Source organism: Xenopus tropicalis, chromosome 9 (assembly GCF_000004195.4).
Source record: "Xenopus tropicalis strain Nigerian chromosome 9, UCB_Xtro_10.0, whole genome shotgun sequence".
NCBI classification, from domain to species: domain Eukaryota; kingdom Metazoa; phylum Chordata; class Amphibia; order Anura; family Pipidae; genus Xenopus; species Xenopus tropicalis.
This window is the reverse complement of record NC_030685.2, coordinates 723,206-739,058: the sequence shown is the minus strand read 5'-3', so window position 1 is coordinate 739,058 and position 15,853 is coordinate 723,206. Positions and strand designations below refer to the sequence as shown.

At 42.9% G+C, this 15,853-nt stretch overlaps 1 protein-coding gene across 1 annotated transcript in view; it reads left to right on the top strand.

Moving 5' to 3' along the window:
- Positions 1–13,583, top strand: part of LOC101734116 — a 293,365-nt gene extending 279,782 nt beyond the window's left edge. Inside the window, exons 22-25 of the mRNA XM_031893295.1 lie at positions 155–466; positions 1,029–1,376; positions 10,290–10,587; positions 13,121–13,583. Coding sequence (XP_031749155.1) covers positions 155–466; positions 1,029–1,376; positions 10,290–10,587; positions 13,121–13,583 — 1,421 coding nt within the window. The remainder of the gene's footprint in view (positions 1–154; positions 467–1,028; positions 1,377–10,289; positions 10,588–13,120) is intronic.
- The last annotated feature ends 2,270 nt before the right edge of the window (positions 13,584–15,853 follow it).

Sequence of the window (15,853 nt, the reverse complement as noted above, 5' to 3'; positions counted from 1 at the left end):
ACATATAACCCCCCTATCAGTGAATGTGCAGTAAATAGAAATATATATTTAATGAATAAGAGTTATTATATGAGTAGAGGTGAGTGAGTGGCACTGATATAATAAGGGGGGAGATTTGCCCTGTAACCTACATTTCTTTTCTTTCCCCTCCCAGCGGCCCCCAAGCAGCCAATCCCAGTGCAATGGTCTCTGTCTGATACAGGGGAAGCTCTCTGTACCCTCAGCCTGCAGAACTTTTATCCCAAACCCATAGAACTCACATGGACCTGCCTGACTGGGTCACAGCAAACAAACCTACACTCAGAACCTCAGTACCAGAATAATTCTGACCGAACCTTTAATGTTACAAGTTCATGTTCGGTACCTGAGAATCTGCTCCGACTCCCAGACTGTAAGATCCATGTCACCTGGAACCACCCGGCCATGGGGGCATCTGAATCCAGCGAGATCTGCCCCAGAGACCCAGGTAACCCCACTTCAGCATCTCTATATTATTGGCAGTGATAAACAATGGTTTGAAAGGTGGGTTAAAAATTGCTATGTTCATGGCTGCTTTGAATTCCTTGCAGCCCTCTGTTATTAGATGTTTTATTTGTTACTTATGAGAAGTGCTAATAGGCAATCATATTCTATCATTATAATTAGAACATTTGTCCCTATATAAATTATATTTGGGATATGATTAAGTGCAATTAGGGGGAGACTCAGTCTTTTGTATCTTTGGTGTTAGATTTCAATCCATAGAAATCCCTTATTCATATAGTTCCTTACACTACACGGCACAACCCTATGGGGTCAATGGGTTTACCTGGCAGTCAGGTAGATTCACTACCTTCTGGTGATGTACCTGAAATTCTATGCCCACGTTTGAGTTCACTGAGGGTTAAAAGTCATGGTGATGCCAGGGTTGATGGTGGGTCCAAGCTGGCAGTGCCCAAGTGCAGGTTGTAAATTTGCTGACCTGCCCATCACTACAGAACCCCAAAGAAACGTACATTTCTAAGCTTTCCCTTTCCTCATATTTGCAGGTTTCCCATGGCGCCCCCAGGTGGCAGTGCAGCCCATACCAACCCTTACACAGGGCAGAGTGGCAACATTGCGGTGGGATATCTCTGGCTATTTCCCCAATGCCCTGACAGTTACCTGGGCACTAAGGAAGACTGGGCATGAAGAGCCGATCTCTCCTCCCCACACACAGAATTACAGGGCTGAGAATAAACCAGAAAGGGCCCCATGTGGCACATATATCAGTACTGAGTATCTGCACTTCATCCCATCTATACTTTCCCACCATGGGGCAGAAATTGTCTGCAGAGTGGCACATCCCAGCCTGGCACAGCCCATAGAGATTGGCACTGGGGCCTTACACATAACAGGTGAGTCCCTTACACTATAATGTGTGTGTTGCTAGGTTGGTCTGGGCATAGAGACAAGTTGGTTGTAGAAAGATACAGTCATGGTGGGACATTACTGGTCTATCTGTCTGTCTGCACAGAATTGTAGAACCAAAATTCATGGTGTATAGATGCCATTCAGTGGCATAATGTAACAAAGCTGTGCCCCCCCAAAAAATCTGTGGGGTCTGGTTAGACACCCCGGGAGCTATAATCAGGCCCGGATTTGTGGAGAGGCCACAAAAGCCCGGGCCTAGGGTGGCAGAATCCTGGGGGCCGCACCAAAATCTAAAAAGTTTTCTACCCATACGGAGCAATGGGGGGGACTTCTCCCCTCTGCTCCGTATCCAAGTTTGGCCCACTGCGCATGCACATGAAAGGTGCCCCGCCCCCCCCTGTCCCGTACCCTGCCTACTGACAGTACTGACAATTACACTAAATGCTCCAAACTTCTCTCTGACTACTTCAGCCCTAAAACAAATGTCAGATATGAAAGATACAAATTCAGAATTGCTAAACAACTACCCCAAGAGACTATGGATGCATTTGTCACACGATTAAGAGAATTAGCTCAAAGCTGCTCTTTTACAGATGTGGATGATGAAATTACAACACAAGTTATTGTATCATGCACTTCTTGCAAAATAAGACATAAAGTACTACAGGATGATTGCACCTTGCAAGACCTGCTCAAAATGGCTCGTGCTCTTGGGATCTCAGAGCAACAAGCCGCTGCCATAGAAAAAGGCACTGATGAACATGTGTGTCACCTTGAACATACTAGCAAAATCCACAAAGGGACAGACTCATTAAAGAAAGGGACAGACTCATTAAAGAAATGCTATCGCTGTGGAAGAAACTTTCCTCACAAAGGTGCATGCCCTGCTATGGGCCAGACATGTACTAATTGTGGAAAATTCAATCACTTTGCTTCAGTTTGTCGTTCTGTCCCCACAGCATCTCAGCATACATCAGGCACACACAAGTCAGCTTAGATCAAATATATACAACCAAATTCAGAAGACAATCCATCACCAATCCATGATGACTTTGTATTCATCACATCTACAAAACAACCTGCGTGCTCTCCTACCATAACATTGTACTTACTTGACACTACAACTGCCTTTACCATTGATACAGGCGCTTCTGTTAACATCATTGACACCTATACATACAACTCATTGAAAATGCCACCTGTCTTGGAACCTGTGCAAACCAAAATCTTTCTTTATGGGTTCCAAACGCCACTGCCCACAGTTGGAAAATTTGACTGTGAAGTCCGCTATAAAGACAAACAACTTACCACCGCTTTCTTTGTACTGGAAGGATCTGGGGGATGCCTTCTCAGCTACCACACGGCTTTAGGTCTTGAACTTATCCACATAGTTCACACTGTTGATAACCAGACAGACTCAGAAGTACAAACTTTGATTGATAGATATTCTAATCTTTTCAGTGGACTGGGAAAACTAGCAAACTTTCAAGTACATTTGCACATTGATGAAACTGTTCGTCCAGTTGCACAAGCGCACAGACGAATCCCTTTCCATTTAAGAAAACAAATAGAGGAGGAACTCCAGTCCCTGGAAGAGCAAGACATCATTGAAACAGTTTCTGGTCCTACCCCATGGGTGTCTCCTATAGTGGCTATACCCAGACCAAAAGACCCAAGCAAGGTCCAACTTTGTGTAGATATGCGCCTCCCTAATATGGCTATACAAAGAGAACGGCACATCTCTCCAACTAATAGGTATTCAACCGCACAGCCCTTAGATCAGGCTTGATGCATGAATCCTCGCAAGGCACACCGCTGAGCCATTCAATACAATCCAAATATAGAGGAGAGCACCATAAAGCAGAATTCTGCTAAAATGCTATTTATTTCAGACCAAAAAACACAACATGTTTCGCGCAATGTCTCCAACTGTCATCTCTCCAACTGTCAATGACATAATTCACCTACTAAATGGAGCAAGTGTATTTTCTAAACTGGATTTCAACAAAGGATACCACCAACTGGAACTCAGTCCTGAATCTAGGTATATAACTACATTCTCAACACATGTTGGCCTACGAAGATACAAACGGCTAAGCTTTGGTGTTTTTTCTGCAGTCGAAATCTTCCAAGAGGCCATTAATGATTAGTGATTCAACACATCCCAAATGCACTTAATTACAGTGATAATATACTGATTTTTGGGAAAACGCAGGCTGAGCATAACTCTGCCTTGCAGGCAGTACTTGAGAGCTTATCAACTTAAGGACTTACACTCAATAAGGCAAAATGTGAATTCAACAAGGCAACGCGAGAATTCTACGGGCACACATTTTCTGCAGCAGGGATGCAACCTGACCCAAAAAAGGTACAGGCAATAAAACTGGCCTCCACTCCACAAGATGCTAATGAAGTTCGTTCATTTCTTGGAATGGCCAGTTACTGTTCTAGATACATTAAAGATTTTTCTACAGTGCACCTTCCACTTGTTTATTTATGGAGCACCATTCACAATAATTACAGATCATCAGGCGCTCATCACCATCTTTGGAAATCCAAGAGCAAAAATGCCTGCACGCATTGAAAGATGGGGCCTACGCTTACAAGGATATGACTACAAAATAGATCACAGACCAGGGAAAAATAACAATCCTGCTGACTATATTTCACACCATCCAACTGCATCTAAAGACTCTCCTAAGTCCATTGCGGAGGAATATATTAACTTCATGGCAGCCCATGCTGTACCAAAGGTACTTACAATGGACATGTTTGTGGAAGCAACAAAACAAGACAAAACTCTTCTAGCATTAATAAAAATAATTCAAACTAACAAGTGGCATGAAATTCAGAGAGCCAAATTTCCAGATACTGAAGTAGATATTCATGAGCTGAAGTCTTTCTCTATTGTCAAGGGAGAACTCTCCATCACTAAGGACTATCTTATTCTCAGGGGAACTAAACTTGTAGCTCCTAGATGTCTTTGCCAAACCATTGTAAACATTGCTCATGAAGGCCATCTTGGAATTGTTAGCACAAAAAACTCCTGAGAGAAAAAATCTGGTTTCCCAGCATGGATCAGTATGTTGAAAATACTATACAACACTGTTCTGCATGCCAGCTGGTAACCAATTCTTCCAGGCCTGAACCACTACAGATGTCTCAGCTTCCATCAAATGTTTGGGATGAAATTGCAATAGATATTTATGGTCCACTACCAAACAGTCAATATATCCTTGTTGTCATGGACGAATATTCACGCTATCCAGAAATTTCATTTATTTCATCAACATCATCTGCTAGTATATTACCTTCTCTGGACAGTATCTTTTCAGCCTATGGTATACCTCAGGTAGTTAAGAGAGATAACGGTCCTCCATTCAATGGACATGCATTTCAATTTGCTGGATACCTTGGATTCAAACACAGGAAAATAACTCCACTCTGGCCACAGGCCAATGGAATTGTTGAAAGATTCATGAGCATTCTGGGCAAAAGAGTTAAAACTGCTCAGCTGGAGCAAATTCCCCTAAGACAGGCATTATACAAGTTTTTGTGTAACTACAGAAACACATCCCATTCAACAACCCATTCTCCAGCACAGCTTATCTTCAACAGACCAATTCGCACTCGCCTTCCAGAGATTACTGCTACAACTACTCAACCAAAAAGGGGCTCATACATAAGAAACACAGATTTCAAAAATAAAGAAAAAATTAAGCACTATGCAGATCAAAGACGTCATGCTCAATATTCTCCTGCCCAAAAGAATGACACAGTGGTTGTCTTACAAAAGAGACATACCAAAACCTCATCAACATACAACCCTACTCCATACAGGGTCACTGCATGAAAAGGAAACATGGTCACAGCCACATGTGATGGACACAGCATGACTCGCAATGCTTCACACTTTAAGGTGGTTCCCTTACCATTGAGCATGCCTCAGACAAACAATGGAACAACAGAGAGTACTCTGCCACCCCAAGAAACCGAGCAGCTGCCTAGAGGAAAAGAGACACCTCTAGACGTCTGTTCCTCACAAAAGGGAGATAGTGGGCCTTAGGAAAATGAGGAGCCATGTCCAATGAGACGATATCCCAGAAGGCCAAGGTGCCCTACATCAAGACTGATTGAAGAGATGTAATCTATGTTCATAACTTGAGTTACACATATGCAAATCTATATAATTTCTGTGTTACTCCGTGTTGGATACTCTGTTGTGTTAATGTTGAAGTTAATGCAAAAAAAAAAAAAGGGGGGGATGATGTAATGTTTGCATGTTTAAGTTACAGTGTACCTTTAAGGCAGAGAGGCATGCTGGGAAGGTGGGCAGTAAATAAGCAAAAACGAGGGGAAAGAAAAAGTGTGCTTAATCCATAAAGTTATTTCCCAGGTTTGGCATACACAAGGTGTTTTCCACCTAAATTCCTGAAATCGCAACACACAGAAAGGTTTTGTGTTTCTGCCATTAAAATTTAACTTTTATTTTAATACCATTAAAAATAGCCATCATAAATACTCAAAATAACAGTTACTTATAAATTAGTTAAGAAACCACTTGGCCAACAAAGGTCTTACTAGAAATGATTTGATAATATGTACATTGTAACAATCGGACTAATCAGCAAGTGTATCCTAATTCCTATAGGTGTTTATACTATCAAAATCATTAATTATTACTTTAGTAAATGCTAATTAATCCTAAAGAGAAGGTGCAAATATGGGGAGAATGGGGGAAAACGAGAGAATCACCCAGGGGAGATAAAGACGTCATAAACACTCACCCACAAAAATTGTCCCAACCTATTAACTCATTCTTAGTGGGAGTGGAGAGAGTTAAAAACTGTATATTTTATTTGTAATATTCTGATACTGGGTAGCGACTCCCATAAGTACAACACATATGCACAGAGTATATATAGCGCGCTCACTGTCGGTACCCTCACTAGTTGTACTCAGCTCCCAAAACTATGTCCACAATGAATATTTGGTAACTGCCGCCATCATTGGCTGACATGCTCGAGTACCTCATGCTACCACATTCACAATGTTTAGAACAGGTGCGCCCAAACCATTAGCCCCGCAGACCCAACAGCGTTCATCATGTAAGGCCCGTACCGGCGCCCACCCGCTCATATGCAAAGCCCTGTGCATAGGCTGAGCGCTCCCTTTAATTACGGGACAGTCACTCCTTGTCTCGCACTCCTGCCACCCTGTCTGTTAAAAGAACAGTCCTCCCCCAGAACCTGAAGCGGTTATCGCAACCGCATACCTCTCAGACAGGAAAATCCTGTCCTTGAGGAAAAACTCTCTCCGTGTCCCCCACCTCCCCTGCAACCTTCAATGCCCGCCCAACGCCTTTCGTCACGCTCACGTGACTTCTTCAGGGGCTATCTATGGTTCAACTACTTTGCTATTAGCTGTATATATACTCTATGTCCAAGATCGCCATCTATTGGCCAAAATCCAGATTTATTGTCTAAATTCTACAACGGAGTTTTTATATATAGTACTCTAAAATTCTATCCATATTAGCAGGGGGAAAATAGAACAGGGGGAGAAGAAAAGGAAAAAAGGAGAAACCCATACTCGGAGGGTAGATGGTCCCATTAGGGAGATCATAGTCATACAGGCTATTATCTTTTCCGTATGAAGGGGGTAAATGTAAAGCCCTCATTCAGACCTAGCGGAGCTCTTGATTTTAATCTATGAATCCACTCACATTCTTTTTTCAGCAACAGATTATTGATGTCTCCCTTCCTTGGTCCCAATTTCACCTTTTCAATGCCAAAGAAAGATATGGCAGTCACATCCGAGTGATGGAAATCCCTTATATGTCTGGCAAGTGGGGTTTCCTTCTTATTATTAATAGTGCCAATATGCTCTAAGACCCTCTTACGCAATTCCCTAAAGGTCTTTCCCACGTATAACATGGGACAGCTGCACATGCCCACATATATTACTCCCGCAGTGCGGCAGTTAATAAATTGCCTAATTTCAAATTTAATCTGGGAGCCAGGTCTCTGGAAATATTTCATTGATACCATATACTGGCATGCTTCACATCTGTGATACTTATATGATCCCACCGTCGAGGTAAGGAAGTGTGATGGTGATTCCCGCCGCTCACTGTAATGGCTATGTACCAGAATGTCTCCCAAACTAGTAGATCTTCTTGCTACTAAGGATGGTAGGTGGGGTAATATTGGTCCTAAGTCTCGGTCCCCTTTCAAAACACTCCAATGTCTCTGCATAATAGATTTGATACTTTGCCACTGGTTATTATATGTGCCAACGCATCTAATATCAGATTGTTTTGTTTCCATATTTGGAGCCTTATTGGCAAAAATAAGAGTTTGGTGATCCGATTCAAGTGCCCTCTTATATGCCCTCTTATATGCCCTCTTGAGACAGCGTTTTGGGTAACCTCTTTGGATAAATCTATTCCGTAGATCAATTGCTTTGATCTTAAAATCATCCAGATCCGAGCAGTTTCTACGTAATCTTAAATATTGTCCCACTGGTATCCCTCTTTTCAATGGTATAGGGTGAAAGCTGGAGAAGTGTAAGAGACTATTAGTAGAAGTTGGTTTGCGATAAATTGTGGTAGAGATTAATCCTTGTGAGGTGACTGCTAGACTAAGATCCAAGAAAGGTAAACATTTACTGCCAAAATCACTGGTGAAAAATAGGCCAAAATCATTCTTGTTAAACTGAGAAAGCATACTGTCAAACTCATTTTTATTTCCCTGCCAAACAATCAAAATATCGTCCATATATCTTTTCCATAACAAAATCTTATGGAGAAAGGGATTTTCTGCAGAATTAAGGGCACAGATTTCCTCCCACCAACCTAAATACAAATTCGCATAGCTGGGGGCACAAGAACTCCCCATTGCGGTTCCCCTAATCTGATGGTAGTATCTCCCATTGAAGAGGAAATAATTATGCGTGAGAACAAAATGTAAAAGGTCAATAAGAAAATTCGTTTTCTCTCTATCATATTTTTTTGTAAGGAAATATTTACTCCCTACTAAACCCAGGTTGTGTGGGATACTTGTGTATAACGCCTCTACGTCAATACTTATCAAATGACAGGACAAATCTACTTTGACCCCTTGTAATTTTTGAATAATGTCCTTGGTATCCTTCAAGTAAGAAGGCAACTCCAGGACACATGGTGCCAAATATAGATCAATGAATTTACTCACATTCTCTGTTAAAGAACCATTCCCTGAGACAATTGGACGTCCCTTAGGTTTAACAGTTTGTTTATGAACTTTGGGCAAACAATAAAACGTCGCGATCGAAGGATGTTCATGAAACATGAAAAGAAAATCCTTCTTAGAGATAACTCCTGCATATTTGCCTTTTTCAAGCAGCAGCTTCAAACTGGCCAGGTAAGTGGTCGTGGGATCAGTGCTCAGAACTTCATAACTGTTTCGATCCATAAGTAAATCAGACACCATTACTTTATACTCCAATTTCTCCATCAAAACCATATTTCCCCCTTTATCGGCCGGTTTAATCACTATATGTTCACAGTTTTTTAACTCCTCTAAGGCCGTGGTCAAACCTGGTGAGAGGTTGCCGGTGCCTCTTGTAATTTTTAGATTCTCAATTTCTGAGGTGACCAAATTAACAAATGCGTCTATATGTGAATAAGATGCAATGTTAGGTGTAAAATCACTTTGTTTTTTATATGGGCTCAACACCCCTCTCGGGTCAGCATCATTCTCTCGTGATTCTCTCGTTTTCCCCCATTCTCCCCATATTTGCACCTTCTCTTTAGGATTAATTAGCATTTACTAAAGTAATAATTAATGATTTTGATAGTATAAACACCTATAGGAATTAGGATACACTTGCTGATTAGTCCGATTGTTACAATGTACATATTATCAAATCATTTCTACTAAGACCTTTGTTGGCCAAGTGGTTTCTTAACTAATTTATAAGTAACTGTTATTTTGAGTATTTATGATGGCTATTTTTAATGGTATTAAAATAAAAGTTAAATTTTAATGGCAGAAACACAAAACCTTTCTGTGTGTTGCGAGTTAAGGTGGGCAGTAACCAGGGAGGTATATAGAATGAGGAAGGAGCAGAGGAAGGAAATGGAACTGTACAGTGAATAAAGTTGGATCCCCACTGCAGGCTGAACGTGTATTCCTTATTGTAAGCATACACAGAGAGACTCAGACATAACAGGGAGCAGAGCCCAGATATTGGCTGGGGAGGGGCCCCCAGTTACCCCACTGGCTTTATTGAAAGGAGAGACACACAGGGGCCATAGAGACTCCATTTATTCATTATACAATTCCCATTCCTTCCTCCCTCCTGCTGTGATGTCACTTCCTGTCCCCCCTCCTTACCCAGCATGCCTCTCTGCCCCATAGGTACAATGTCACACATACAGATACTGCAGTGGGGATGTAGTGGCTCAGGGATTTGGATTGGGGGTTGGAGGATATAGATGGGGGTTGGTTTGGGGAAACAGTGTCTCCTTTCTCAGGTGATGGTTCTTTATAGTTCAGCTCAGTTTGGTGTTTGTTTTCAGTTTGGGCTTCAGCCCAATGGTTTCTGTAGTAGGTTTGGACTGGGGGGGTGCAGGGCCCCCCACACCCCCCCGCAGGGGCCCCTGTCATCCTCTTGACCCCTTCCCCAGAGCACATCTATATTAAACTTACCTTCACTGCTTCTGGGAATGGATATAAGTGGACCGGATGAGCTCCAGTGGGTATCGCATCTGGGCTGGCAGGGCTCAATGGGTTATTTCCCGGTGCCCTGCCGACCCAGTCTGACCCTGTTCTGAAGGAGTCTCTATTCAGCCCCAGTATCTAATAAACCAATGGGAGAGTAACATTCACTTCCATCTTTATTGTCTATTTCAGTGGCGCCCGGGGCCCCCGAGCCTGTGAGATTCTCCATCAGTGACTCAGGGAAGGAGATTGTCTGCTCTCTGACTGTCAGGGGCTTCTACCCCAAAGATATTCATATAGAATGGGTCAGAACCAATCACCTCCGAGAGATAATTCCATCCCAGAAAGTGATTCAGGTTAATGATGATGAGACATTTACTGCTGTGACTGAGGCCACAATCCCATTAAACAGTCTCCCAGTGACAGTGACCTGGAACCATAAACCTACGGGGCAGTCTGGGAATGCAGAGATTCACCCACATGGTAAGGGGTCTGTGTAACCTGTACAGGTGGGATTTATGGGGGTAATGATGATGAGACATTTAAAGGGGATGGAAACCCTGCTGAACAGCACTATTCAACCAAACGTTACTCAGCTGTTGCTGGACTACAAATCCCAGAATAATGTAACATATAATGAAGGGTGAGGCATGCTGGGAGCTGTAGTCCAGCAACATCAGGGTTGTATTCTTAAAGCAATATTACACAATAAAACTTTCCCAGCTCTCTAGGGCCCGCATTGGCAGAAATGCAAAAGAATCCTCCAATGAGAATCCCAGCTGATGTGAGTAAATCCGGCTCCCTGTTCTCTGTTCCTGCAATTGGAGTTGGGAGCAATAAGCACAGTTTCCCAGCACTGAACAAGTCTGTCCCTTTATCCCCATGTCTGATTCCTGTGCCATATAATGACGGGAAAATGCCATCATTATCTCTATATGTAAGGTACCAGCAAGGGGCCTGACACAGGGAATCAGCATTCTCATTGGTCACTTCTCTTGCATCTGTAATTAGGATTTTTGTCAGTAGAATTCTCATTGGTTAATTGTTTCCTATGTGTAATTAAAGGGCACCTATCAGTTGATCAGCTGGGATTCTCATTGGAGGATTCTTTTGCATATTAATTGGCCCTGGAGGGCGGGGCTCTCTCACACACAGGCACATAATGAGCAAACTGGGGCACTAAGTACCATTTGCATGTTAGTGCCACAACATGGCCGCCCACACTGGGAGCCCCTCCTGTTACTGGGGGCATAGTGTCCCACCTAATAACCCACTGGCACCCACTGACCTACAGAGTGGCACATCCCAGCCTGGGGGGGGGGATAGAGAGGCACAGCACCATTATATGTGAGGGGTGAGTACCCCCTAATAACCCCCTGGCACCCACTGACCTACAGAGTGGCACATCCCAGCCTGGGGGGGGATAGAGAGGCACAGCACCATTATATGTGAGGGGTGAGTACCCCCTAATAACCCACTGGCACCCACTGACCTACAGAGTGGCACATCCCAGCCTGGGGGAGGGGGGATAGAGAGGCACAGCACCATTATATGTGAGGGGTGAGTACCCCCTAATAACCCACTGGCACCCACTGACCTACAGAGTGGTACATCCCAGCCTGGGGGGGAGGGGATAGAGGGGCACAGCACCATTATATGTGAGGGGTGAGTACCCCCTAATAACCCACTGGTACCCACTGACCTACAGAGTGGCACATCCCAGCCTGGGGGGGATAGAGGGGCACAACACCATTATATGTGAGGGGTGAGTACCCCCTAATAACCCACTGGCACCCACTGACCTACAGAGTGGCACATCCCAGCCTGGGGGAGGGGATAGAGAGAGAGACACAGAGACATTACATGTGTGGCATAAGTACCACCTAATAACCCACTGGCACCCACCCATATGACAACACAGGAACCAGTGCAGGCTGCATATTCTGATTCTAATTATTAATCAGCTTCTATGGCAGATGTTATGTTAGTTGTGTTCTTTGTTTTGATAATTTACTATGTTCCCTAAGCTCCACCTCCCAACAGCAGCCCAGGGCCCACTGAGCATGTGTAAGCCCTTGCAAAAGATGGTCTAACAAAGTAACAAGATGGCGGCCCCCTGTGAACAGCTTTGAAAGCATAAATCATTACTGTAATTAGGCTTCTCAGCCTCTGGGCTTGTGCAGTAAGTTTTTCGTAATAATTATGTTTATGTTCAGTATGCAAAATACAGCATTTCTACTGATATTCTATTGTAGACTTTAATTCCCCTTTAAATGTGCAAAATGGATCAAATAAAAGTTTATAGATTATTACGATGCGCTATTATTGCCAAGTACATTCAGTATTATATGGTATTATGTAGTATTCATACAGATGGACAAGTCAAGTATGGGTTAAGTACATTGCAGAACTAGGTAACCTGACCTCGGCATCTGAAAATGGATTAGCGGACTTTAAGGTAAGGTGGGATGAAACTTTAAATCAAAGTTCCATACAATTTATAGAACTGAGTTATGGAAAAACAAAATAGGTTATGACAAATAGAGGAGGAATTGAAAGAACAGAGAGAGGAAATGACAGAAATGGAAAATACTCAACTATATCAGGAATGAAAGAAAGAATTTGCAAAGTATATGAACAGTGTAAATGCAGAAATAGCAAAGGGGAAAGAAAAGAAATGTGACAGAGACAGAAGGGATTATGAAAAAGGGAGTATATTTTATTGGAATCAGCAGAAAGAACCCCAGAATAGGAGATATAATGTAAATGTAAATAGAGTAAATAAAGGAAGGAGGTTTAATAAAAACAATAATATAAATGCAATGGGATTAAAGAAACAAGTAAAAATAATGGGAATAAAAACCCTAGAAAGGTTTATGGAACATATCGAGGTATTGACGAAAGTTGGAATGAACAGGAGCCACAAGTCTTTAATATATTTTTGCCTTTTGCAGACAAGACCCATAAACCCGACATCCAGAAGTTTCAAAGTTTAAGAATTTGTACACTTTTCTCTTTTCTAGGATGGAAAAGAATATTAAGCACAGGAAACCTGATAGACAAAGAAACCCCACAAAGGATGTGTACATCTTCCGCTTTTGTAAGATGGAAAAGAGAAACAAGGACGAGAAACCTGATAGACAAAGAAACCCCAAGGATGTTTACACCTTCTGCTTTTCTAAGATGGAAAAGAGAAATAAGGATGAGAAACCTGATAGACAAAGAAACCCCAAGGATGTTTACACCTTCTGCTTTTCTAAGATGGAAAAGAGAAATAAGGATGAGAAACCTGATAGACAAAGAAACCCCACAAAGGATGTTTACACCTTCTGCTTTTCTAAGATGGAAAAGAAAAACAAGGACGAGAAACCTGATAGACAAAGAAACCCCACCATGGGTGTGTACATCTTCCGCTTTTGTAAGATGGAAAAGAGAAATAAGGATGAGAAACCTGATAGACAAAGAAACCCCAAGGATGGAATTTAAAATAAAGAGAATGCAAAAAACACCCCTCAGTAAGAAAGAGAGGAAACAGCTATTGGTGCAGATTCACATTATAAAAACTAAAAAACTGTATAAGAGACATTAATCCAGGAGAACTGAATAAATATGATTTTTACCATTTATCTGGTGTTTTTTTGACATTAGGGCCTTGTTTAAGAGACTTATTTGGCCCAAACTATGCACCTACATCACAATATGACAAATCTGACATTTTTATAGAGTGAAAGAAAGTAAACAAAGGAATCAGGAATGGGAGAATAAGGAAGAATTTTTAAAGTCCTTTATTTTAGAGGGTTTGAGAGTGGAGAAAAATGTACATAAAGTTATAACATTTTATCCTAATAAAGCTAAAGGACCTTCTACATCACTGTTTGAGAAATTGGTGATGGGGCAGTTGTTGTAATTAAGAGGTACCATGGAAGGATCATTTGTTACCCCTCGAGAGGGAAACACTCTCCACTCCACCGAAGAGGCAATAATTATTCTGCCAGCAGATACAGGGGGAGGTGGTTATACAAAATGGAGAGGATTATTAAAGGGAAACCTACAGATTGTTGAAGGTAATAAATCCAGAAGGCCATCTGTAAAATATGTTCATACAGAATTATAGTGACACAGCCTATGAAATGTATACCTGCCAGTCACACGGACTTGTAAGTTAATTTGGGAAAGGACTGAGCCGCCTTTTAACATATGTTCTTGCCTTTTATAGATACTTGGGGGGTCGGGACATACTGACCCCCGGCATATACTCTGGGGCACAAGTCTCTCTCTCTCTCTTCCCTGGAGGGACAGACAGGTCTGTCTTCCTGAGAGATGGGCACACACACACACACATACACATATATGAAACATACACACATATCACATATACTTAACATTATATTTATATGCATTAATTGTACAGATTACTCCTGTGAGCTGTCAAGGGTATGTTTGACTGGCTGTTTGTACTTTGCATATAATTTGTAACTCCACACAATAAAGATATTTTGTTATCACCTTGGTGAGTGGTACTTTGACCATAATACTTATACAAAAATTTTATAATACATGATATTCTACATTGGCATCGCCAGCCAGATAAATAGACACTGGGCAATTACATATCACTAGTGATGGGCGAAATGTTTTGCCAGGCATGGATTCGCATGCATCTGCGTTTTGTCATTGTTTCACAAAACGGATGAAAAAATTTGCTGTGCGTCCAAAAATTGTCGCAAGAATAGTCACGCAGCTAAAAATTGATGCAAGAATAGTTGCTGGCATCAAAAGAATAGTCACATGTCCAAAAATAGTCGCAAGAATAGTCGCACATCCAAAAATAGTCGCATGTATAGTCGCGCGTTCAAAAATTGTCGCAAGAATAGTTGCGAGCATCAAAAGAATAGTCACATGCCCAAAAATAGTCGCAAGAATAGTCGCACATCCAAAAATAGTCGCATGTATAGTCGCGCATTCAAAAATTGTCGCAAGAATAGTTGCGAGCATCAAAAGAATAGTCACATGTCCAAAAATAGTCGCAAGAATAGTCGGGCATCCAGAAATTGTCGCAAGAATAGTCACGCGTCAAAAGAATAGTCGCGGGTGATAATTTTTTTCCCGCACGACATTTTCGCCGTCAAATGTTTCGGCGAAGCGAAACGGGATTCGCTGATCACTACATATCACACATATACCCACTTTGAAAGCCTCATAAGGGGGGATAGAGGATAGAGTGTGCCTCCGTGAGGAACCCCCTACCCAACATCCCCCGGCAGGGCATTCCCCAACCTCCTCACTGCCCTCACCGTGAGGAACCCCCTACCCAACATCCCCCGGCAGGGCATTCCCCAACCCCCTCACTGCCCTCACCGTGAGGAACCCCCTACCCAACATCCCCCGGCAGGGCATTCCCCAACCCCCTCACTGCCCCCACCGTGAGGAACCCCCTACCCAACATCCCCCGGCAGGGCATTCCCCAACCCCCTCACTGCCCTCACCGTGAGGAACCCCCTACCCAACATCCCCCGGCAGGGCATTCCCCAACCCCCTCACTGCCCTCACCGTGAGGAACCCCCTACCCAACATCCCCCGGCAGGGCATTCCCCAACCCCCTCACTGCCCTCACCGTGAGGAACCCCTACCCAACATCCCCCGGCAGGGCATTCCCAACCCCCTCACTGCCCTCACCGTGAGGAACCCCCTACCCAACATCCCCCGGCAGGGCATTCCCCAACCCCCTCACTGCCCTCACCGTGAGGAACCCCCTA